A 25,621-nucleotide genomic window follows, 5' to 3' on the forward strand; every position below is an offset into this window, starting at 1 on the left:
TGAGGATGCGGGAAGATGGAGGCACCGTCCCCAGAACCATTTCCTCCTGGCAGTCCAGAAGGACCAGGAGGTAACTGCAAGCGGCCCGCGAGCAGCCCCCGGCCGGCCCAGCCCAGCCTAGCACCAGGCCCCTCGGGTCCCGCCAGGGATGCCGGCCTCGGGGCAGGAAGCGGGGGCTCACCGTCACGCGCAGCCTTTCCTCGGAAGCCTCTGCCACCCCCGGGTACCTCGCGTCCCCGAGAAAGCGCCTCAGACCCCGGCCCCTCTGCCCCGGGGCCACTCTGCCCTGCGGTCTCCCTAACCACAGCCGCAGCTCTTCGCTTCCGCCTCGAGCCTGCCGGAAGTGACGAACCGGACGCGTCGCTCTTCCCACGGGAGGGGCGGGGAAGGAAGATGGCGGCGCCCAGCAACCGGTGAGGAGAGAGGACGCGGGGCTCCCAGGGGGCGGCTGGACTCTTGCGTGATGGCCGCATCCCCGCACACTCTCTCCTCACGCCTCCTGACAGGTACTGCACACCACCTCGGGCACGGATTTGGGGGAATTCTCTTCTCGTTGCCACGTGCTACACCGTGGTTCCGCCTGTCTGCAACCTTGGGAGCCCTTGGCGAGGTCGGCTGGGGCATCGGTGAGGGAAGTGACCTACGGGGCTGCCTGAAGTGAAGGGGCCTCGGAGCTAGGGCCTAGTCTTGCATTGGGGTTCCGGTGGTCCGCACACCGCGTCCATCTCCTAGCCCCCGGAGGTGGGTAGGGGACGCGATGTCTGATGCTTCTTTCAGTTTTCAGAGGCTGGAGGCTCAGGAGAGAGGAACCTGGGGGCTCCCCGAGCCTCTTGGCTTCTCAGGGCCTTAGGTTCTAGCGATGTGTAAGTTACTCATACGTTGCACTTGTAAGAACCTGGCAAGTGCTTTGCTTCCCCGCCCCCAACCCGGAAGCCTTGTTCCAATATAAAGGGTCATGATGACAATAATAAAGACGGTGACCACCTCGGACTGCGGGCCATAACCATCTCCCGCCCCCCAGGCGTTTGTCTTTCTACCATTATCGTGGTCCCTGATATAATCCCACCAGGCCCACCTGTCACAATTACATGTTTAGTGTAGATGTGCTTTCTTGCCCTTTGGCTGGGTCTCAGCTCCAATGTTTCCTGTTAAGAGAGGCTTGAGCACACTATCTAGGTAGAACCCCTGGCCCTCTGTTATCTCATCACCCTCTTTCCTTCATTACGGTTAGAACAGCCTTTGATTGCTTACTTATACCCGATTTACTATGTGTTTCTCCCAACTGCAAGATTGAATCTTGTAAAGGCTGGGATGGTTTCTCTCTGGTTCATCTCTGTGTCCCCAGTGCCGGAAACAATACCTGGTGTGCACTGTTGGTGCTGAGTAATTATTTATGAATGAATGAAATTTGTCCTGATGGAGACATTAAGGTGGAGGTTGGGCATTGTTTTGTCCCAGTAGTTTAGGGTGATAACTGATGTGTGAGAAATGTGTCACTGGTTGTCCATATTCAAGATGGACTCCCTTTGGAAATCCCAGAAACTTTTTTTATTGGCTCAGCCACGGGACTTGTGAAGTCTTAGTTGCCCAACCAGGGATCAAACTCAGGCCCATGGTGGTAAAAGATTGGAGTCCTAAACACTGGACCTTCAGTGGAATTCCCATCTGGCAGTATTGATCACAATTACTCTGAAATTCCTTTCTCTTCTTTTCTCCTAATATTGTTATTCTGTGTGTCTCTTTTGGCTGTGTGATCTCAGGGCATATCAACTTTATTTTCTGGAATTGAGTTTACTCCTCTATAAACTGAAGCTGTTCAGCTAGATGATCTCAAAGGTCTCTTCTGGTTCAAAGGGCTCGAGGAGGGTGAGAAGTGGGAGTGTGTATAGATGATGAAAACAAGATTGGCCGAGATTTGAGCATTGTTGAACCTGGGGGATCAGTAATGGAGGCTCATTGGATTCTTCTGCTGTTGCATATGATTGGAATTTTCCACGATGAAACATTTTATTTGAAGGGTCTGTGGTTCTTTTTGAATTTGCTACCTTCTCCCATCCCTGACTGTGAGTGTTCGATTCTGACTGAGACACTCATTCTCAGAGAGCTCATCCTTTCTTAGTGCTGGAATTATCTCCTCTGTAGGGAGGTTTTTTACAGCATGCATTGCTCAAGATGAGGTTCTTTTCTGCTTTCATTTCTGTATTTTCAGCTTCCTATAGGACAGATCTACCTCACTACTCAGAATTCCCCAGTTCAGGAAGTGGGCTGCTTATGGTTCAAACGGTTTGTTGCTGGATCTGTTTTTTTGATGCTGGTATGGGAGGAATAGCCAAGACAGCTTGGCTTCCTGAAGGTATGAACCAAAAGATCTGCTCTTAAGTGGTCTGTGCAGCCTGCTGCAATGCACTGGGAAGATCTACTGCTGTTGCTTGGTCTGGAAGCAGCACAGTGGGAAGCGGGCCGAAAGGTACACTGGGACTGTATCAGGTGCCTACATGCCCTCCTGGGTTTGGTCATGCCCGACTGTTCTTCAAAAGCTTAACAGTGTTTTATAGCCGTTGAAAACTTTCAGAACCTTTCCATTTCATATCCATGCACTTCATTTTTAAAGCCCTACAATCTTGACTCAGTGTTGATGGTGAATAATGGATGTGATCATTTGTGTCCTGATTTTTAATGCATTTGTTATAAGCCATGTGTACCTTCAAGCCTATATTTCTTTACACAGGGCCAAAATGTCTTTAAATTTCTGGACACTGATTGTTTTGACTAAATGAAGTATTTTTGTCATTTAAAAGTGCTGTTTCCAAGCTGGTTCTGTTTCCATAAAGTCTCATTTTTAATCCACATAATCTTGAGAGATATTTTCCAAGATGGTTCTTTTCCTCCCAGGAACATACATTTCTCAATGGACCAGTGGATCTCACAACTGGTTTTGAAATTAAGGTGTAGAACGATAAAACTTGGTGTCTTCTTGACATAACCTTTTAATATTGAAATCCTGTTATCCCAGAGAACAATGAGAAAGAAAGGAAAAATACATACCATTAAAAAAAAAGATAGACTATCAGAGGACTAAATTCAAAGGAAATTTCAATCAGTGGACTGATTTCAACACTACCATTCCTTTCTATATACATACACAGACAAAATGGAGTCCCCGCTTTCACTGAACTAAAAAAAAAAAAAAAAAATGATGTAGAAACAATCTGCATTAAGAAGTGCTACAAAAACGAGTATGAAATGCTAGACTGCTTGAAAGAAACTTCGACATTTGACAGGCAGAGTGGAAACAGGACGCTGCAAGCAAGGAGACGCATAAACAAAGATGGGCTAACCGAAATCGTGGGGCAGGACAGTGAGTCACACGTACGTGATTGTGCAGATGATGTGTATTCTAGGCTTCAGAAGGAAACCGTCTGGCTCTGTGGGGCTGGGATTGGAGAGGAAAGGCGTTAACCAAAGTCAGGACAAGTGGTTTGCATCCCACAACTCTATGGTATCCAGGTGTGAGATAATAAGGGTCTGTCTCTCAGCGGCAGGGAAAGAAGTGGACAGATTTGACCAATGTTTCCGAGTTGACTGGAGCTGATGGTTATTAGGTGATGAAGGAAGAGTTCAAGGTGGTCTTGGAATCTCACATAGGTGATGGTTTTATCTGCAGTAGAGGACAGAGTAGAGATAAGGATGAGACTAAAGTGTTCTGAGAGACATTACAAGCCATCCACGTGGAGATCCTCAGCAGATGGAAACAGGCATAGCAACTCTAGAAATGGCTTGGAGATTAAAAATTACCTTAGGGTTTCAGGAATGGAGAATTGATGGGTGGATGAGAACCGGGAGTCCTTAGGGTCATGGAAGCCACAGGAGAAAAGACTTAAAAGAAGGGGGTGGTGGGGGGGAATGTCTGTGCTGTGCTCCTGTCGGAAGCTTTCCCAGGATGAGGCTTTACACAGAAGCACTGGGTTTGTTGCCATTTGAGAGAGGGTTTAGAGATGAATGACTAAAAGCCACATTTGGATACACCGAAAATAGCTTCTTCCTAACTAGCCTGATAGAGTCATACTTTAGTGAGAGCAATTTCCTCTGTCTTTTAGTTGGCTTACCCGATAACGGCCAAAATATTAATCTGAAATTTATTTTCCGGTTTACTCTTATTTCTTGGAGGAGGAAATGGCAACCCGCTCCAATATTCTTGCTTGGAGAATCCCATGGACGGAGAAGCCTGGTGGGTTACAGTCCATGGGGTCGCAAAGAGTCGGACACGACTGAGCGACTTCACTTACTTTATGGTTATTTATTGAGAAAAATTGGGCTTCTCATTTTATCCTCTTTAGAAAGTGACCAAGCTGATTGTTTTACATTTGATTCTCTAAGAGATTGATGGTTTGGTCATTTCAACCTTTGATGTAATAAAAGCATAATTATCCTGAGGGCTTCTCTGCTGGCTCACAGTGAAGAATCTGCCTGCAATGCAGGAGAGCCAGGTTTAATCCCTGGGTCAGAAAGATCCCCTAGAGAAGAGAATGGCTACCCACTCCAGTATTCTTGCCTGGAGAATCCGTTGGACAGAGGAGCTTGGCAAGCTACAGTTCATGGGGTTGCAAAGAGTTGGACACGACTGAGTGACTAACGCTTTCACTTTTAATGATCCTGAGATGAACAAGTTCCCTAACTCTGCTGGAGAATTATACTTGGACAGTGAGCAGGGCTGATCAATAACCGTTCATTCATGAGTCTGGATCAGATCATTTCAGAGTTCAGACCCATCACACATGCACTGCCTACCGTGGTGCTGGCTCTGCTTCTGGGTAGGTCCAGTCATCGCTTGGTGAGATATAATGGCCGTTTTAATTTTTTTCCTCTTTCTTTGATAGGCTGGGGAGGAGCATGCATCTGGTATCTAGAAGGAAGAGCCATGCGAGAGTCACCTCGTAGATTCCTGCATCTTCTCAGGAACGTCAATCAGCAGTGGGTCACATTTCAACACATTAACTTCCTCCGGCGCATGGTAGGTTCAGAAGACCATGCTCACTGGGCTCTCTGCCTTTACTTTCCCTGTTCAAGGGGATTTTAGAAATTCCTGTTGTCAGAAGAGCTGCAACAAGTACTCTTTGAAAAAGACTTTTATTTCCTGCCCTCTTAAGTTTTTCCACAACGTTAATCCCTTGTTTTGATTATGCTTAACTGAAACCAGAATAACTCTGGTGTCTTGAGTTTTAAAGTATGATCTCGACCTTATTGATTAAGTCTGGAGAAAGATGGAAAGCTGCTTGCATGTTTTGAGTAGGCCACAGTTAGGAAAAGCTGAACTGTTCTAATTCATCTTTTTAAATTCTTTAAAGTTCTGTGACTACATCAGTAATACAGAAATAATTGCCTCAGAAGTAGGTCCTCCCTGTTATTTTACATCAGCAGTGAGATTCAAACATGCACTTCTGAACAGATTCAAACAAATTGAGTTCTTGTGATTTTCTGGGCATTTTACAGTGGGCGTTCATAGTATAGCTCAGTCTGTTTGTAGACCTTGGACCAGGTTGACTCTGTGTTGTCGTCAGCATGGTAACTTAACATTTGCCACTTTCTCAAATCATGAAGTATCGTAGAATGAAGAAGCCACAGCTAAAAACTCATAATTTCTGTGCAAGCATGAAAGAATAGCAAATTCATAATCTGAAGTCCTATTTGACGTTTCTCTAATCTTTTTTTTTTAACCTTACAATGTCCATTTTAGCTTTTAAAATCTTTTAACTTAATAAAACTCATTTTGATGAGAGATTTTAGTTTCCAATAATAATCAGACTTGTAAAGTTGAGGATGGAGGATAATGGATATTTAGAAGAGAAACTCGAATACATAGGATGCTTTTTATATGTAAACAGAACTCTGAATTCATTCCTGAGTTTGTAACTCCTTCCTCAGACAAGTGTATGTAATTTCAAGCCTTCGCGATGTAATTGGAAAAAGTCACTTAGGTCGTTATCAGGAAAGGGCTTCAGTTCTAGGAACATCTGTAACTAACTAGTTTTATATTCTTGGCTCTGTCAGATTGTTTTCCAAGCCTTGGTTTCCTCATTTGAAAATTAAGAGATACTGGTAACAATCTGTCTTCTTTCACAATTTTTGAGAAGACTGAATGAGATATGTCCCCTATAAACTCTAAGGATATATGTTGTTTAAAACTGTAAAGTGCCTCATGGATGTTAGCCACAGTTACCCCTTTTTGCTAGTAAGTAACAGAGGTTGTCTGAGTCTTCAGCCCAATTCTCTCCACACACCCACTGCCCTGATGGTACTGAGCCCTGGGTTGTGGTCCCCTTGGAGCCTCTCTGCACTGCTGGCTGGGCAACAAGGAAAGTCAGCAGGTTGACTTGGGCTCTTGAGTCTAGAAAACTTTTGCACTGTATTTGGAATGTTAAACCTGCAACTTCTGAGTCTTATGTCAGGGGAAATCCTGGGGGAGATGAATAAGAAATCAATTTATCTTTCTTTCTGGGAACTTAAACCCCTAGGATTTTTTCTAAGTCATAGAATCTGAAAACCAGTTAATTGTCTTCTCCATATCTTAGTCGAGTGACCTCCATGTAACACACTCTAATAGGAGTTATTTCAGCGAACATTTATAGAGGTGCAGGAAAATCTTTTAAGTACTGTAGAAGTCGGACTGATGTAAAGTGTTACTGAACAACCACTTAAGAGCATTTTGGGCCGCAGTTTCCTAAGTTATGTGTACCTCTTTTTTTTTTTTTCCAATTCAGTATGTCACACAACTAAACAGAAGCCTCAAGCAGCAAATAAAACCAAAGCCAGAACCAGCAGAATCTCCTTTCCTTGCAAAAACTTCTTTGGATGAGGCCAAAGCCGAAATATGCGAGATGAGACCTCTTGTACCCTCCAGCCTGTCTCTGTCCAGAAAGCCAAGTGAAAAAGCATTGATAGAACTAGAACCCACCTCAGTAACTGAGGGCTCCATAGCTCTGGGGAAAGAGACGAAAGAAGAGAAGCAGTGGAAAGAGATGAAGCTCCGTGCAGATGATTTGCCAGGAATTCTGGCCCGGCTGTCCAAAATCAAACTCACAGGTACTTTGGAATTTTTTTTGGTCTCGTCAGTCTTACTCGTAACTATTCTTTTAGTTAAATAAACTACTAAATTTATTACTGCCCCAAAGGAATATTTTAAACTGCAGGTCCTCTTTTAGTATTTTTCCTCTCTTCAACTTAACTGGGATTTGAAATCAAACTTTTGGTTTTGTTTATGCAGGATTGTAAATAGTATTACCCTGAACATGTTGTGGGCTTCCTTGGTGGCTCAGTGGTAGAGAATATGCCTGCCAGTGCAGGAAACCTGGGTTCAGTCCCTGGATGCAGTGGATCCCCTGGAGAAGGGAATGGCAACCCACTCCCAGCATTCTTGCCTGGAGAATTCCTGTGGACAGAGGAGCCTGGTGGGCTACAGTTCATGGGGTCGCAAAAAGTCAGACACAACTGAGAGACTAAACAACAACAAAACGTTGTACTAGAAAGAGCCTCTCTTTGATTTGCAGTTAAACGGAATGTCTGTCCTGCTTGTTTCCTTGTCTTTTGTGTGTTTACACCTTCCATCCTGTAAAGACGCAGTAAGAGAATGCATCCTGATTCAGTTCTGAAACCAAGAAGGGCCACATTGCTGGGCTTGATGGGCCGTGAACCCACAGGCACTGGGGCCCCCAGCTCACTGCTGTGGTTGCTTCTCATAGGGCCTCTGGGATTGTCCCACGTACCCAGGGATGTAGATTGCTTCTCTGCAAAGAGGTTTGGTACCAGATGTTTTTGCTGAAGTCTAGCCGACTGCACCAAATTTTATTGTATCTGCTTGGGTATTAACCCATGAGTCATGTCGTTCAGTTGTTACAGCCCCCCTGGGAGTCTGGCCAAGCTTTATTGTCACCTCATCTCATAGCTTAGCCTCAAAATGGCTTATTCTGTGCTAATCCTATTAGAAGGCATGTTCTGGCCCACCCTGCAGACAGAAGGCCTGGTCTCCCCTTTCCTTCTTGGATAAGAATGGTGGTGGTTCAGTCGCTGTCGTCTCTGACTCCTTGCGACCCCATGGACTACAGCTCACCAGGCTCCTCTGTCCATAGCGCTTCCCAGGCAGGAATACTGGAGTGGGTTGCCATTTCCCTTCTCCAGAGGATCTTCCTGATGCAGGGATCGAACCTGCGTCTCCTGCATTGCAGGTGATCCTTCACCGCCAGAGCCACCAGAGAAGCCCTTGGATGAGAGTAAGGTGAAGAATACAGGTGGGGAATGGGGGGATAATATAGTAACACTACGTATTCTTCAAAGACAGAAAGTGGTCAGTAATATTACTGAGGCAGAATTGGGAAAGGAACAGATGAGACAGAGCATTTTCAGAGTAGAGAAAATCAGGGAAAAAGTAGTGGTTGTTTGTTTGTTTTTCAAGAGTTGAGCTTGAAATTCAGGGTAGAAGGAGGTAAGGAGATGAGTTCTTTCCTCAGCCACCAAACTCACTTTAAATCTTTTGGGGGGATGACAGACAGACACAGGAATTTGACAAACGAGCTGAGGAATCAAGTAAGACTTGCACAGGGTAACTAACAGTGAGCCTGATCACAGGTGCTATCTGCGTGTCTCACGATGGCTGAGCAGTCATCCCATTCCTGCAGAAGTTATCTTGTGTCACTTACACAAGCAGTGTGCGAATCATGTGTTGACATGTTAAGAATGACCCCAGATACGATCGTAAGGATGTCACCTCCAAGATGAGACTGCTCTGTCTGCAGGTGTCGGAAGCGAGTTCCCCCAGCAGCGGGACATCTTTCTCTGTGTGCATTGCAGTATCTCCATCCCGCCAGGCTGTATTCTGGTATTCTGTCAGTAATACCAGCATTCTTCACTTCCCCCAGACAGGAAACCCTGGAGTCAGTCTTAATTCTTTGCTCTCTGTTGAGAGCGTCATCTCCAGTCTCACCTCCTTTGTTAGCCCTGTGAGGTTCTGCACCCCCTCTCTGCGAGCTGAGGCCCAGAACTCCTGAGGCATTTGGTCCTAACTACCCTCTCTGTCCCATCTTCCTGCCATACTGACTTTCCTTTTCTCATCTACTCATAACCCACTCAAGAGTACCTTCCCTTCATGGTGCCTCCTGCCTGGACTCTGCCCGAGTTTAAAGGAACATGGTAACCTGGAATGATTAAGCTCCTCCCCAGAAACAGACTTTTTCCCTTTCCCGTCCCCCATTCCCACCCCTGTCCTAGCAGCTGGGTGTGTCTGTCCTCCCCACCGTGCTCAGTCCTCCCGCCTCCTTGGAGACAGGTCTGCCCCCATATCCAGTCAGAATCCTTTCAAGGGTTTTCCCTTAGTCCTGCTCTGGCCTGTTCTTGACAGTCAATAAAGAGCATCAGCATTTCATCCATCATATGCATGAACATATTTCTGTCACATTTTGCTTTTTCTGTTTATGATGTTTACTTGGTGATGTTTTGTTCCATTTTATTTTGCCCCATTGGAATTTCTAACTTTCATGTATTAAGTCTCACTAGTTCTTCTAATGCTTAGAAATATTTCTGCCACCCTGAGGTTATAGAAGCCCTCACTTACGTTTTCTTCAGGCACTTCTGTATTTTTACTGTGTTCTTTAAGGTTTGGGGACCATGTCGAAGGTGTTTCACTGTAAGGTGTAGGGGTGATTAGAAAACTGGTGATAGCACTGTTGAGCGAGGCTTGCCTCTTTTTGTAAATAAAGTTTTATTGGAACATAGCCACAGCTGTTGGTTCTGTGCTCATGGCACACTACCTCGGCAGACTTGAGTCATTGCCTCAGAAAAGTCATGGCCTGGAAATTTAGTGTAGTGACCTCTGGGCCAGAGTCCCTGCTCTCAAGTCATTGCTGTTACTAGTTCAATGACCTTGAGCAAGTTCCATACGTCTGTGCCTCAGTTTACCCATCTGTAAAGTGGGATTAGTAATGATAACTTACTTCCTAGGGGTGTACTGAGTGTTAAATAGAATGACGTCTGGAAACTGCATAGAAGCGACCATGTTAAAACCTATACACTCGTTTCTTGAATAAAAAATAAATTCATCACCTGGGTGATGTAACTTGCAGGCCCTTGAGTTTGCTGCCCTGCCTTTGGAGAACTTCCAGCCCTCTGCTTGGAAGACTGGATGAATGATTGTGTTGAGACTTAAGAATGGCAATACTGAAGGGAGGAGAACCAGGTGTGAGGGGAAGGCAGTACTGGACACACAGAATTGGAGTTGCCCAGGGAGCGATAGCCGTGAAGGACGGGACCCCTGGGCTGGAAGAGCATGGGGTTGACTTGAAGCCATGGTGGTGAGCAGGTCAGGTGTAAAGTGGCCAGAGCAGAAAGCCAAGGACAAGACTTTGGGGCCAGTCCGCTTTTAAGGACTGGGCAGAATGTGTAATGGGGCCTGCAAGGGAATATGTGGTCAGAGGAAGGGAAACAGGAGAGGGCTTCATCACGGAAAGGGCCCATAAAGGAAGTGATCAACACTTAAATGCTAGAGGTCTCCTAAGAAGCCTGGCCATGGAGTTGTTTTATCTGGCAGTTAGGAAGTCAGCATTGACAGGCTGCTAAATCAGGAACTAATTATCAGTGTTTCTTCTTCCTAGAGTCTCAAATGAGGTACTTTCAAATATTTAATTTAGAATGATGTCTTAAAGTTTGTTTTCATAATGCTTAGTTCTTTAAGGGTTTATGGGAAAGGGTAATAGTTGGTTTAGGATCAATTTGGGGGGTTAGCGGGGAGCATCCTCCTTCCTTTCGTGTAAGCTGTTGTATTGCTTTTTCTGTTCGGTACCTTTAGAGTGTTGTGTATCCAAGTAGGGCTTCATCCTTAAAACATGGTCTGAAATCTCCAGCCATGACTAAATCGCTCTTTTAGCGGCGGTTGTGCTGTATGTAGAGTGTGTGTTGACTCATCAGTCTGCTGAGATGCACGCATGGCACATGGGTGTATTCCCATGGCGCTTCCTGGACACCAACCCCAGGGATCAGATCCTGGAGCCCCAGGACGGGACCCAGAGCTCTGCACCTTGGCACGGGTGCAGATGATCGCATGCAGGTGTTCCTGGGCCACCCTTCGAGAAAGTGAGGGAGGCGCCACGCTGGCAGAGGGCCGGCCCGGACCCTCATGGTCTGGCAGGCGTGGGTGGCTTGCCCCCTCCTTCCCGTGAGAGCCTGAGCAACCCTGGCCACGACTGGCATGGGAGCAGCTGCGGGCAGGGGGTTGGGGGGGAGGTCTGGACCACACAGGAGAGGTGTGCACGGGCGAGATGCACACGTGGGTCGGGGAGCAGCCTCCCCTGCAGCCACAGATGGAAAAGTCCCGGCAGTGAACGTCTCTCGTATCATTTTATATATTCCCTGCCCCCGGTTTCTGGATGAGCTAATTGAATTCAAGCCATTTCCTTCTGCTTATTCCATTTAAAGAGGCAACACCCTTCGAGTGACCCCAACTCTCTTATTTGACCTCTTGCCTCCCTATTTATTTTATGACTTGAATTCATACATGTCTTGGAGTCTGCAGGATTTTTTTTTTTTTTTTTTTTTTTAAGAAAATCCCTGGTGTTTATCAATTGGTTTCTTTTGGACTCTTTACATCTTGGGCAATTCATTTATAGCTCATGATCACCAAGGCAGAAATACCTGGGAGGCAGCGATCACTTTGATAGAACTTGTCTTTCTTCCTTCGCCTCCTTCGTGTATAGCTGTAACACACCAAGGATAATAAGCTGTAGACTAAGGAAGAGCCACAGAGTGACCATGTGTCCCATTCGTTTGTAGGACAGCAGAGTTGCAGCAGGATGGGGCTCTTTCATTTATACCAGGATCTGGGCCAAAGTCTGCAGGAGCTAATGCTGTTTAAAGATTTGTTTTTTTTCTATGAAAGGAAGTAAGACTGAGTTTATAAAGAAGTTATAGTGTGTCTCCCTTGAGTTTCTCTTGCCAGCCGAGCTATTTACAATATGTTTTTGGAGTTTGTTGCAAGGACCACACTGGGGTGAAGAAATTTTATTTGGATTAGGATCATAAGACACTTTGGTGACTCAACCAAGTTAACACTTAATATGGGTCAATAAAAAGCAGAAATTTTTTCCTGAATAATGTCTGTGCTGAAAAGCTGCAGCACGTTTTTTTCCTGAGACCAGAACACTAAAATAGTTTGTTTGTTGAAGCCAATAGATTAGGCTGTTGACAGAACTGATGTGAACTGCAGCCTGCCAGTTTCTGGACTTCTTTCTCCAGAACCTAGAATGCTGCTTCTTATTAAAAGGAAAAAAAAAAAAACAAAAACCCCAAGAATAAAGGATGCAGTTTTATTTTAGGTTGCTTAAAAAGGTCAACGTACTGTAATTATTAACGCTCAGATACTGCATAAAACATTTTTCACATTTACCTATAAATATTGTTATAGTTTCTTAAATTTTAATATATATTTTGAAATAATTACCTTAATATTTGTATGCTTGATAAATGTTAAAGCAGTATTTTCATTACTGAGTTTTACTTTTAGAACAAATAGAAAATACAGAGAAGCCAAAATGGGAAGGATGGGACTCTCCTTGTAATTCTAAATATAATCATCCAAGTGATACCTGTTTTGATGATTTTGGGGTATTCTAGAATGTTTTTCTGAGACTTCCCTGGTGGCTCAGGAGACCTGGGTTTGATCCCTGGATCAGAAAGATCTCCTGGAGAAGGGAATGGCTACCCACTCGAGTATTCTTGCCTGGAGAATCAATCCCATGGACAGAGGAACCTGGCGGGCTACAGTCCATGGGGTTGCAGAGAGTCGGATACAATTGAACAACTAACACGCACACACAGAATGTTTTTCCATACATGCCATTCAAATACTTTTGCTTTTTAAACAAAAATAAGATCATGATGTAAATAATTTCTACAGTTAAAAAAAAAAACCTAATTCTGTGAATATCTTTTTGTGCCACTGTTTTTGGTGGCCTTTTCTTTTAACAAGTGGTGTTTTGTGAAGATACAAAAGCGCACGAGAACACCCCTCCCTGTGTGACGTGGCATCCCTGGGTGCCTCTTTTGCGTTTTCAGCTCGAGGACGGAGACTGTCAGTCTGTTACTGGTAAAACATTCCTGTGGCCTGAAGGAGATGCAGAGGGAGCTACCAGCAAGGGAACTTCTACTCTAAAGAGGTTTTTCCAGTGTGGTTTTGAAACCACCGTGCCAGCGCCCTGCTCCCCAAGTCTGGTTTCTCTCTTGGTCTGCCTCCACTCTCAGTACACAGGGTGTCTGTGCTCAGCGTTTTCTCCAGCGCCCCTGCCAGGCATACCCGCTGTGGAGGGCCATGTGGATGGGGCCTGCCCGTCGGGTTGAGGTCCTCCGCATCATCTCCAGCTCGACTTGGTGAGAATGACGTCAAGGAAGGCTCTGCATCCTCTCTGCTCCGGTCCTTTCTCTCTCCTTTCCAGGTGGCGCAGCTGCCCCAGCACAGTCCTGCTGTTGCATAAAGTGGGTCCAGGACAGCACAGTTCACCCTGGCCTCTGCTCCTCACTCCTCACTCTTCACAGCAGCCAGAAAGACAGTGTCCCCTCAGATAGCCTTTATTCCCCTCCCAGGCAGCATTAGTGGTAGAGAACCCCCCGTCAGTGCAGGAGGCATAAGAGACTCGGGTTCAACCCCTGGGTTGGGAAGATCCCTGGCAAAGGGCGCAGCAACCCACTCCAGTGTCATTGCCTGGGGAATCCCATGGACAGAGGAGCCCGCTGGCCTACAGCCCATAGGGTCACAAGCAGTCGGACACACCTGAAGCAACTCAGCACACACACACATCCATTTTCTCACCACTTGGTCATTTTCTGCTGCTCAAATAGTGAAAGGCACAAGTCATCCCTCAGCATCTGTCTTCAGTTTCATCTCATCTGCACTGTATTTGACAAACATTTCTTGAGGGTTTTAGTATCCACTCTTTACCTAATTTATTGCTGATGTAGGTTTTTCTCTAATTTTCATTTTATTCCATCATTTCAGTTGGTTTCTGGTGGGAGTGGGCCATGTAGATGCTTCAGCCAGTGTTCCAAGTTAGATGAAAACTATTTTTATCTGGGCTATTCTGTCTTCTGATGATGTCACTGCTTTAAATACAGTTTGAGATTAATTCTTTCCGAGCTGAGCTACCAGAGAAAGAACCCAAGATTAATTGGATTGATTTTAAGTATGAGATGGGTGGTAGATGCTAGAGGAATGTAGAGCTAAATTTCATGAGGATGATAATCATTCTCAAAAATGCATTGACAACTTTTATGAAGAGAAGGAGAAAAAGCTATGAGTTGAGAATGGACTCAGCTGCATGTAACTGAAAACTTGAAGAACAGTGACTTAAGCAGATGAAGGGTTTATAAACTCTCTCGTATCAAGGAGTCTGAGATTAGGAGTCGAGAGCTAGTGCTCAGGGATTTTGTTAACATAGTTGGCCCCTGCTCATTGCTCTGTTCTCATTAGCTTCTGGCTTTTGTCCTCAAGACCACAAGGTGGCTGCCACTCCCCCATCATCATGTTGTATTCCAGCAGAAAGAATGAAGAAAGGGGATGATGTGGAAAGGCAGAAACCTCCTTAACAAGACTTGGCCTTTTTAGGGAATTCGCTGGTGGCCCAATGGCTAGGATTCTGTGCTTTCACTGCCAAGGGTGCGGGTTCAGTCCCTGGTCCAGGAATTAAGATCGAGCAAGCTGGGACAGGCTTTTTACTTGGGAGGGGAAGGTTTTGATAGGAATATCTCCTTACATTTCTTTGGCCAGGGCTGTACAGCAAGCATGGCTTCTCCAGCTAAAAGGGACGGGGTAAAGAATACCTCTGTCATTTAAAAAAACACCAGAGCATCTAAGTCCAGCCTGGTCAGTGCTGTGTGTAGCCAGCTTCCCGATGTCCTCACAGTGCCCACAAGGCTGTCTTTTTATGCAGCACGTCAGGAAGTGACTTGGAGTGCTTATTAAAATGCAGATTCCTGTGCCTCGTCTCCATGAACTCTTTCACACTAGGTCTGGGGTGGGGGCGTAGGAATCTGTATTTTAACGAAGGGCCCTGGTTGGCAGGGTCCCCAGAACCTACTCTGAGAAACTATTATCCGAAGAACTCACTCAACACTCTCTCCACCACCTCGGCTTCATGCTCAGCAAACCTTGCTCCCCATTTCAAACAAAAATCGAGCTTTGGTTTTCATCAAGTGGGAACTCTTGGTTTATCTGGATTCTCACAGGTCATTGCCTTTTCTTCTCTCTGCCTGTCTCTTCTCCCTGCCCCATTTCCTATGAGCAACCAGCCGCATCGCTGTGCACCCGGGGCGTTCTCTCAGGTTCTGCACAGTCAGGCCTCCCTGCTCCCTGGCGGCTGTATTAGCCACATCTCTGGAGGGGCCTGATGGCTCCCCAGCCCTGCAGATGCCTGATTATCATTCTGGGGTGTCCTCGAGGGCCTAGTTTCTAGTTCAGAGTGAAGTACGGTAGCATCTCACTTGCTAAGGTTAAGGAATGAGAAACTTAGCGAAGTGAATTTAAAAGGCTGCTGCCGGGCTATCTCTTTAAGTGCTAAAAGGTTTTTGCACAGTAGCATGACTCTTTTTATATCTTAAGCAGGGGATGGTAAATTTGGAGGTTAAGAATGAAAAGAGGAGTGCTAACAGAGCAGTGTTCTGTTAAAACACAAGGCATGTTTTTTGATCTGTATTAGCATGGGTGGTACTCTCTTCAGAGGAGGTGGGCAGGCCGTCTGGTGCTCCCTTACGCCGTGGCCCTGTCACTGTTTCTTCTGCCTCTAGCACTCATACCTACCCCTCCTCCCCATTCCCAGGCCAGCTCCTCCTCATCCTTCATCTTCACGTTTGACCTCAGTTTGAGCAGGTGTCTAGGTCGGGAGCCCTTACCTGCTGCAGCGTCAGTGACTTCACCCTCTGACCTGCTTTCACGCTGTGTTGTTGTGCCTGTTGGCTTGTCTGAATCTCCACCAGCCTGTGGTCACCACGAGGCAGGGACCACATCCATCTCCTTGGCTTGTGGCATTCCCAGGGCCTCACTCCTGCCCTGTACATAATAGATACTCAAAAAATAGAAGCTTATGGGGGAAAAAAGCTGTAATGAACTCTCTTGCAAAAATTTGTAGAATTTAAAACAGCTTAGCTTTTAAGTACAAACAGTCATTTTCCTGTGATGTAATAGCTGAATATTTTGTTGTTCAGTCACTAAGTTGTGTCCAATTCTCTGTGACCCCATGGACCATGGCACACCAGGCTCCTATGTCCTCCACCGTCTCCCAGAGGTAGCTCGAATTCATGTCCACTGAGTTGGTGATGCCATCTAACCATCTCATCCTCTTGTCGCCCCCTTCTCCTCCTGCCCTCAATCTTTCCCAGCATCCGGGTCTTTTCCAATGAGTCGGCTCTTCGCTTCAGGTGGCCAAAGTATTGGAGCTTCAGCTTCAGCATCAGTCCTTCCGATGAATATTCAGTGGCAGCTGTAAAGTATTGTACCTGCAACAGGTGACCTTGGGCCACTGTGTTTCATATTTCTGTCTGCTTTTCACCATGTCACCCTCACCTGTTGCCATTGATATGAAACTGAGAAAAATCTTCATTATTTTAGTAAAAACTGCTCAACTAATAGCTTCCTCTTGCCAAACTGATTTTTCAAAAGGACTGTTTTTACTTCTTAAATGCTTAATAAGCATCAGTTTTACGGAAACTTTTTTAGTTAATTACAAAGATCATAAAGTGTTGGTTATTGAGTATACTGAGAAGAAATTTTTTTTGTTGAAAAGGAAAACTAAAAATAGGATGAAAAAGTAGAAAAGCTTCGATAGTTCAAGGAAAAACTGTGATTGAAAGAACAGTTTTAGGGTCTCACTCAGTGTTGCCTAATTAACTTAGATGCAAACAGCTTTTCTGGATGTGTTTTTTTCTACAGACCTGATGGCTATTTCATTTCCTTCTCTGAATGCCGTGGATGCAAACCAAGTGCTTCCTGGGGAGTTTCCTGGGGACTGAACTGAGTGCTTCATTTTTGTAATAGTGATGCTCAGTAAATTTGAAGTTAGGAGTTTCAATTTGGTCCTGGATTTTTAAGACCACCACCTCTGGTCACCGAATATGAAAAAAATAAAGAGGAAAACTGGAAGGCCCTGCAAGTTCCTAGTTTTGCAGCTGTGTTATTAAAAATCTCCATTAGAAGTCTTTATCTTTTAACCCGACGTGGTCAGTTTGTAGTCAGTTACTCTCTGATTGATTGTGTTTAATGTAGCTGAGGAAAAAAGTACCCTGTCTCTCATCAATTGACTTTTCATCTGAACGAAACAATAAGCATAAGAATTACCACCTTCCTCCATACATGTGTGGGTAACAGAATTGTCAGAAGGTTCACGGAATGCAGCCAAGCTGTGAAGCCTACGAGACTCACTTAAATTAGAAATTGAGCCATTTGAAGCTCATGGTGTTAACAGAAACGAAAAGAGAGGGAGAAGTCATAAGTACAGCTATCAAGTAAAAATACATGTTCGTTTGAAAATCAGAAAATACCTAATTCCCGCCTTTTAATTAAGTTGTATAGTTTTGAACTCTGAGATCCGTTAACGAAAACATTCCATTGCTTGGAGCCACCGGTGAACAAAGCCACACACAAATTCATTAACTGTTCTCTGGCTGCTTTGTACATAAAAGAGATTTAAAGAAAATACACCTCAGGTCTATAGGATTTGGTTTATAATATTGCATAGTCCCTGCTCTCAAGGATAATGAGATATAATAGATCACAAGGATAATTTGAAATCTATAGAGAATCTCAAACTCTCATTTAGTCAGCGGTTTCCATCTTTCAAGCAAATCTTTTATCAGAGTTGATCATTATCTGAATTGATTTATTGGAGTTTTGTTTTTCACTCTAATTCTTTTTGGGGCCAGGGCTGAAAAACAGCGAGGCAGTAGAAGAGAGAGATGAAGCAGGATGTAGATGACCAATTTTTTAATATCATCTTTAGAGTTATTTTTAACGGATGATCTCAGAAAAGAGATAAAGTTCTTTTTAATGGATGATCTCAGAAGGAGCATGAGCACTTTCATTATGCTTGTACTCAGAGACCAGCAGTTCTCAAAGTATTGAGCCTTTATCCAAAAAAAAACAATCATTCTTGATTAAGCCACTGCTTCAAGAAAACCTCTTGTGTACTGGAAAAGGGAAAACCTTTCAGCAGTTGCTTCCTGCTCTGGAAGCAGACCATGAGCTGGAGCTGGGGCGCCAGGACCCGCGGAGCCACCCTCTGCAGGGATGGAGCCCCCTAGGTGCAGAAGCAGGGGCATGTGGCCAATGGGTGGGGCGAGGGGAACTTCTCCCCTCGGTGTGGGCTCCCTGCTCGGGGAATTGTGGCTGTTCCCCTTAGGATCTCTGCTGCAGGAGCATCATGGCTCGTGTGCAAGGATGTCCTGAAAGCACAGCTGGCCTGCTGGTGGTGATGTGATCAGCTGGGTGGTGTGTATGTGTATGTTTTTGCTCAGGTGGCTCAGTGGTAAAGAACCTGCCTGCCAGTGCAGGAGAAGCAGGTTCGATCCCTGGGTCGGGAAGATCCCCTGGAGAAGAGAATAGCAACCCACTCCAGTATTGCCTGGAGAATCCCATGGACAGAGGAGCCTGGTGGGCTACAGTCCATGGGGTCACAAAGTGATGGACACAACCAACCAGCTGAGCACAGCTGGTCTTCCCTTCCTTCAATGGAATTTTATTCTGAAAATGTCTTTCTTTCCAGGACTTGTTACAGTATAACCCGTATAGCAGAGAGCCATATGTCATGTGTAACTCACATGACCCTTGGTCAGGCTGCGGGTTGAGTTCACTGCCCTTGGCTGGCTCCTGGATCTCCACGTATAAAACTGAACATGCTACCCACCAGTGCTTGCCTTGCTGCTTACTTTAGAGCAGGCCTCTCCAAAGTTTGTTGGTTGTGTATTTTATCAGTAAAAAAATTTTAAGCGCATGTGTGTATATTTATAAAATATTTATGCTATTGTATATAACTGCCATATGTAACAAAAATGTATAGTTATTAGTTGTAAATAAAATATATGTGCTCTCATCCCAGTGTATTATATTCATTTTATGATATGCAAAATATGTGTTTTAGAAGAAAGAGTTAAAAAGTGAAATATGAATGAAAGTTCTCATGTTTTCTTCCCATAACCCTGAAGTATCCATACACTGCTTTGAAGTGCAGTGTTTCCGGGGTTTAAATAAATGTAAAAGCACTTTGGCATTGCAGAGTGCTTCCCAAATGTGTGTTGTTTTTGTCATCATCATAGTTAGTCCACCGTTATTAAGGACTGCGCTGTGGTCCCGCCCCTGGATGTTATAAAACTGGGGCGCATGGAGCTTGTGTGGAGTGTTTTGTTGTTTGTCAACGTTCCTTAAGGCACTGCTTTGAAACATTAAGTCTAAGCATAGTGGCTGGAAAAATAGATCATCTCGAACCACACTTTGACAGTTACCAAGAGCACCACTTTTTAGGCCCTTAGGACTTGCCAGGCACTGGCCTGAGTGCTCTTGTTATGGCAGAAACTAGTGCGTCTCTGAAAGGTGTCACTCGGTGTGGACAGGCGCCTGGAGGTCCCGTGTGGCTGGTCCCTGCGGACGCTGTGCCTGGAGAGACTGGGCCTGGGGGTGGTGGCATTTGCATGACTGAAGGTTGTGCAGTGTTACTCCGGAGATAGGAGTTACACCCAGAGCTAGGTATTTCAAGGGAGTTGTCTTGACTTGGTCTGGAACAGAGGGACCGAGAGACTGAGACCCATCCCACAGGAGGCTGCCCCTGGTGAAGCCACCCCTCCATCGGGACAGAGATTGGGCTAGCTGACCCCAGGCTCCCTTTGACCTTTTCGGTCCTTTTGTTCTCTGAGTTGCTGAATTGTTTGGCTCCTTTGCTGTGACCACTTAGGCTCATTCCCTATTGAAGGCCTGTGCCTGCAGGTGGTTTGCTCTACCTCCGTGGGCACCACTGCTGCCCTTCCCAGGCCCTTGTCCCATCCCTGAGGCCCTGCAGGCCTCTCCGTGGTCCCTAAGCCATCTTCCCTCCACTCGAGTCCGTCCTGTGTCAAGTCTTGTCTTCCTCAAATGCCACCCTCTTTACAGTATTGCTATTTTCTCTTACTGCAGAACAGGTGAGCACAAGCTTTGCAGGTTAATATAGCACAAAGCTATTATTTCATAGTTTCTAAAGGTCAGAAGTCCAGGCCTGACCTGGCCGGTTCCTGCTCAGGGTCCCTCCAGGCTGAAGTCACTGTGTGGGTCGGGGCCTTGCTTCTCACCTGGGGCGCAGGGCCACTTCCGGCCCACGGTGGTTGGCAGAGTCCATCTCTGTGTCTCTGGGGCTGAGGTCCCTGGACTGCTGTGCTCCTGGACGCGGCCTCGGCTTCTCTACCACATGGCCCCCAGGGAGCCCACTTCAAGGAGGTTTGCTTTCTTCTGGGCCAGCCAGGGCGTGCCTGCTTGTGACTGTGAAATTTAAAAAATTTTTTTTAAATTATAGAGAACATAAGAGCTTCTCCCAGAGAAGGCAGGCAGACCAGAGACCATATCTGGTGGCTCCTCGTCAGTGATACTGGCCAGTGGGAGGAGGCGATGCCGCCAGTCTTAATGTCAGACCTGGTGTTGGTTCCGAGCAGAGTAGAGGGCAGGGCTGCAGCTGTGCTGGGTGTTGGGGCTGCCTTCTCACCCCGCATCTCCCCAGGTGCCTGCGGAGTCTGTGTGGGGTAGACACCCACGGGCAGGGTTGCTGCGGGGAGTTCATGGAGTGGGGCTGTCCCTCTTCCTTAGGTCTCTGGAGTCCCCCCCTGGGACTGTAGGACAGCGCTCCTGGGCCTCTACTGGATGGGTCAAGCTTCATCGGCCACATTGATTTTCTGTTTATTTGTGAAGGGACAGAATACGAGATTACCAAATAAAATATAATTTCCAGTGTTATTAATGAAAGACTATATTACATTCACTTTTAATGAGATCCTGGTGTTGCAAAATGATTCCACGTAATGAATCCCCTGGAAATCAATGAAAAGTTTAATTACCATCATGGCAGTGCTGTGCGAGAATATTGCTTTGGTCAATTTTACAATTTATCAATTTTCTTTCCCTTTCTCTTTCTTTAATTGCTTTGATGAAGTAAAAATACATTCTTCATTAGCTTTTGATCTTTTTTTGGAAATGTGTTACAAAAATTCAGATTTTTCCTCTCTAGTAATAATGGTCCCTGTCATTTTTTAATCTGTGTTACCATTTACAATTTGTATATTTTTAAATGAGGCAGTATTTCCATTTTGTAGATTTAATCATTGCTAAGTCTTACTAAAGCATTGTCCTTTTCTCTCTGTCAGTTTTTTTGCAAACTGCTTGCTATCTCTTCTCAGTTCAAGAGTTGACCCATTAGTCAAAAATTCGATGTTCTGTGTTTATTGCTCATCACCCAGTCAAGCTCTGGGGGCAAATAAAAAGAAAAACCATTGGTTTTGTGCAACTATATACCCTTTTTGATTTCAAACAGAGTGGATTTTCTTCTTATAGTATTTTTAGTTTGACATTTCACTGATAATGATACTGTCTTTTCCACCATGATGGTAATTGATTTTTTAAACCTATTTACAAAGCACAATACAAAATGTTGACCTGGTTTTTTTGATCTAAGTTTGTTCTTTATATTGATAACTCTAGATTTTGCTGACGATATACTGAGAAAGTCATCCCTTCTATGTATCTGGTTCCCCATGGCATTGCCCTTGTTCCCTGTGGACTGATAGTCGAGCCTCTCAGATGGTCCCTCTGTATGTTCTAAGTCAGGGTGCCCACTGCTCCCAGTTAAACAGCCAGTGATAGATGGCTTCTCGACCAGACGAGTGCAAAGTCCTCAGCTTGCCGTTCTGCAGTGTGACAGCCGCCACCCTGCCTCCTCAGCCCCCAGTAAATACTCTTCCTTGCCTGGTACAGTGGTGGCTCAGATGGTAAAGCATTTGTCTACAATGCGGGAGACCTGGGTTCGATCCCTGGGTTGGGAAGATCCTCTGGAGAAGGAAATGGCAATCCACTCCAGTACTATTGCCTGGAAAATCCCATGGACAGAGGAGCTTGGTAGGCTACAGTCTATGGGGTCGCAGAGAGTCGGACACGACTGACATATGGAGATAGATAGGTTGCCTGGCACAGTGGGATCCCTGAAAGTAGCAGCTAGCCAGACAGTCAGGGCGCCTGCCTCCATGGAGCTTATATTCCAGGCAGAAGCCAGAGAGTGACAAGCACCAGAAAGGAAGCGCAAGGGTGCTGTCACCCTGGAGGGCTTCCTGCGCATGGGATGATGGGGTAGTTCTCCCTAAGATATGATCTCTAAGGCAGGACCTGGAAGATGAGGAGGATCCAGCCATGGGAAGAGGCAGAGGGAATTAAAAAGTACAAGGACCTCAAGGCAGAATAGAGCCTAACCTGCTCAGCGCAATGCCCCATGTCCAGCACAGTACCGATTGTGGATTAGGTACACAGTGAGTGTTTGTTGAATGAATAAGTGAACGACTGGATCTGAAACACCCATCTTAGTTTTTACTCTTGAGCGTAATGGCATTTTTCAATAATAAACATAGAGTTTTTACTATCGGAATGATGTTCTGTAAAGCTTAATTTTCCCCTGAAAGGTCAGCCTGCAGTCCGTGCTGTTGCGGTGGGGATTGGCCTGCCTGAAGGCAGGCTTGCGAGGCTGGGACCCTCCGCCCTGCCTGGTGACAGCCCCTGGTTTGTTTCTGTGTTGCAGCCCTGGTCGTCAGCACCACCTCGGCCGGCTTCGCCCTGGCTCCAGCACCTTTTGACTGGTCCTGCTTCCTGCTTACCTTTGTTGGAACAGGCCTGGCTTCTTGCGCTGCCAACTCCATCAATCAGGTCAGTGCAGCACCTTTCAGCCGGGTCAGGCTATCGTCGCTTCTTCTGAGATTGTCATATTGTGGCATTTAAAAAGAAAAAGAACCCTCCCAAATCACACCCATCGCTGGGAAGGTCCTGTGAGCCTGGAACACTGTGTGTCCTGCAAGGTCTGGGGCCCAGAACCAGTCTGTCTTTTTCTTTTCAGGTATATTCAGAAGTGAGAGCAATAGAGTATCTTTCTCAAATGACCAGGGTTTGAGGTTGAAAAGTGTTTTAGAGCGACTTCCTTGACAGTCCAGTGGTTAGGACTCTGTGCTTCCAATTCACAGGGTGCCGGTTTGATCCCTGGTTGGGGAACTAAGATCCTGCATGCCACATGACACAGCCAAAAAAATAAGCTAATTAATTCAATTCAATTAAAATAGTTTATTTTTTTTAAAGCGCTTTAGAGCTATCAGACTCTCTCCTCTTTCCCACTTCAGGCACACTCCCGCAAGCTTACATTATAATGTGTTGTTCTTCCTTTGGTTTGACTTGTTTGCATTTTAAAACCACCACTATGCAAAACAGTGTATTTTAAACAAGCACGTCCACCTTTAAAAAAAAAAATTCTTTAATTCAGTCCTCAGTGAACTTGGCCCGTGGAATCAGAATATATCAAAAAAATTAATTAGCACATTATTTTTTAATGCTTCTTCCCCTCCCTATTATTTTAAATGTCAAAATAATTCTCTAAAATGCCTTCCCCCCAACCCCCCCCCCGCCCCCCCCCCTCCCCAGCCTGCCCATCCTTGTGGCTTTCTCATAAGATATTGTGGTGGAAAAGTCTTGGCTAAAACGTAAAGAAAGTCATTCTCACCAGAACACCCAAGAGGAGCTGGCATGGTTTTAAAACAGGAATTGAAGTTACCAGCAGGAAAACAGCTTGGCCAAGTGGATGCATGCGCTGGTAGTCTGCAGAGCATGAGCCTTTCCATTCCGGAACATCTAGAATCAGTGTGCTTTTACCATGTTATCAGCTGCTTGGAGAAAGGTCAATGCATTTCAAATAAAGTTAATTTTCTGTTCCGATTTTACATCAAAACAGCGATACAGGAGGTTCAAGCAGCTCTACCCACTGCCCCCTTCCACGCCCCTCCTGTAAACCACAAGCCATCTCTTCCTATTGCACCCGCCCTTGTTCCCCAGGGAAAAGATTGATGATGGTTTCACAATGAACACGTTTTTAATGACGATTTGAATAAAAAGCAGTATAAGCAAAGTGGGTTTATGTGACTATTTGTGGGTCTATTTTTCAAAATATTTTTAAAATTATCACTTATATGTATTCAGTAGTTATAAATTCGGGTCCTAAGATTAATAATATCAATTGCTGTCTTCTGTTCCAGTTACACAGATTTTAATAGAGGCTTTGGACAAAAGTATGGAGACTCAGAAAATAGCAACACAAGCTCATAAACATCAAATGGTCCCTAGATATTATAAAAGATGACACAGAGTGGGGGACTTCCCTGGCAGTCCAGTGGTTAGGACTTTGCTTTCCAAGGCAGGAGGTATGAGTTCGATCCCTGGTCAGGGAGCTAACATCCCACATGCCTTGGGGCCAAAAACCCAAAACATAAAACAGATATAACAGAGTCAATAAACACTTTAAAAAATGATCTACATCACTAAAAAAATAATAAAATGATCTACATCAAAAAGTCTTTTAAAAAAATAGACTGGCCTTGAGTTGGAGCTGTCTGACCCCCCTCCCCCAACCATCACCACCAAAAGGAATAAAAAGGTGGTCAAGGATTCATGATGGAGTAAAACCATTCAATTCTAGCTAAGAAATATCTGGAGGAAATAAAGTGGAATGATTTATATTAGGCAGAAGTTTATTATGGAAGCTGAACACAAACCAAGGTTTTAGAAATGTTTTAAGTTGAAATGCGTTTAGATGGCCGTGTTATTTTAGTTTGCTCCAGGGGCTGAGTTGGGTTCTGTAGGTTTTAAACTGCTGGGGAAGCTGCAGCCTCCACAGGGGGATTCTTTCTGTGATGACAAATGCCAAGAGTCTTGTCCTGCCTCCTCCTCAGGCTAGTGTCCTAGCCATGCCTGCCTCTCACGCACACAACTGTCCCGCTCTTCTAGAACTTTCTCATACCCCCCACAGGCCTCAGCAGTGTTGAGCATGGCGTCCACCCTCAGTCAGGGCTATTGGGCGCACAGATGCGTTCCTCATCCTCTCCTGTTTATCCGTATTGCTTCCCTCCACTTGTCTTGGGCTCTGATTTCATTCAGAAGCCTTGTAATACTTAAAAAAAACTCACTGATTTCCTCCATCGGATTTCATCATTATTATAGTGTCAGTTAGCTTCTCAAATGACAGTATTTTCTAAATAACGTTGGGAATATTTTAATTCTAGTGTTGTTAAGCAGTCTCATAAAATAAAGGAACGTGAGGCCATTTTCATCAATGCTTTTCTTTAGCATCAAAGAGCACAAGGCCACAAGGATTTGCATGAGCTTTTGCAAGCAGGCAGAAAAAGAAACAGTCAAAAAGGAAGAGCTTCCTGCTTTTTTAAAGGAGCTGGCTTACCACTAAAAGAGTGCAGAAGTGTGGTTGGTGTGCAGGACCGATCTCCAGCTTCTGATAGAGTTCTGTGGGGAGAAAATGTCCCCTGTCACATTTATAGAAGGATTCAAGTAACATTT

At 45.2% G+C, this 25,621-nt stretch overlaps 1 protein-coding gene across 1 annotated transcript in view; it reads left to right on the top strand.

The window, feature by feature from the left end:
- The first annotated feature begins 371 nt into the window (after nucleotides 1–371).
- The window catches only part of LOC101105425 (protoheme IX farnesyltransferase, mitochondrial), a 108,029-nt gene continuing 82,779 nt past the window's right edge, over nucleotides 372–25,621 (top strand). The window contains 4 exon segments of the mRNA XM_042255687.1: nucleotides 372–506; nucleotides 4,878–5,011; nucleotides 6,759–7,080; nucleotides 22,815–22,939. Of these exon segments, the coding sequence (XP_042111621.1) occupies nucleotides 464–506; nucleotides 4,878–5,011; nucleotides 6,759–7,080; nucleotides 22,815–22,939 (624 nt within the window). The 5' untranslated portion in view covers nucleotides 372–463.

Source organism: Ovis aries, chromosome 11 (assembly GCF_016772045.2).
Source record: "Ovis aries strain OAR_USU_Benz2616 breed Rambouillet chromosome 11, ARS-UI_Ramb_v3.0, whole genome shotgun sequence".
NCBI lineage: Eukaryota > Metazoa > Chordata > Mammalia > Artiodactyla > Bovidae > Ovis > Ovis aries.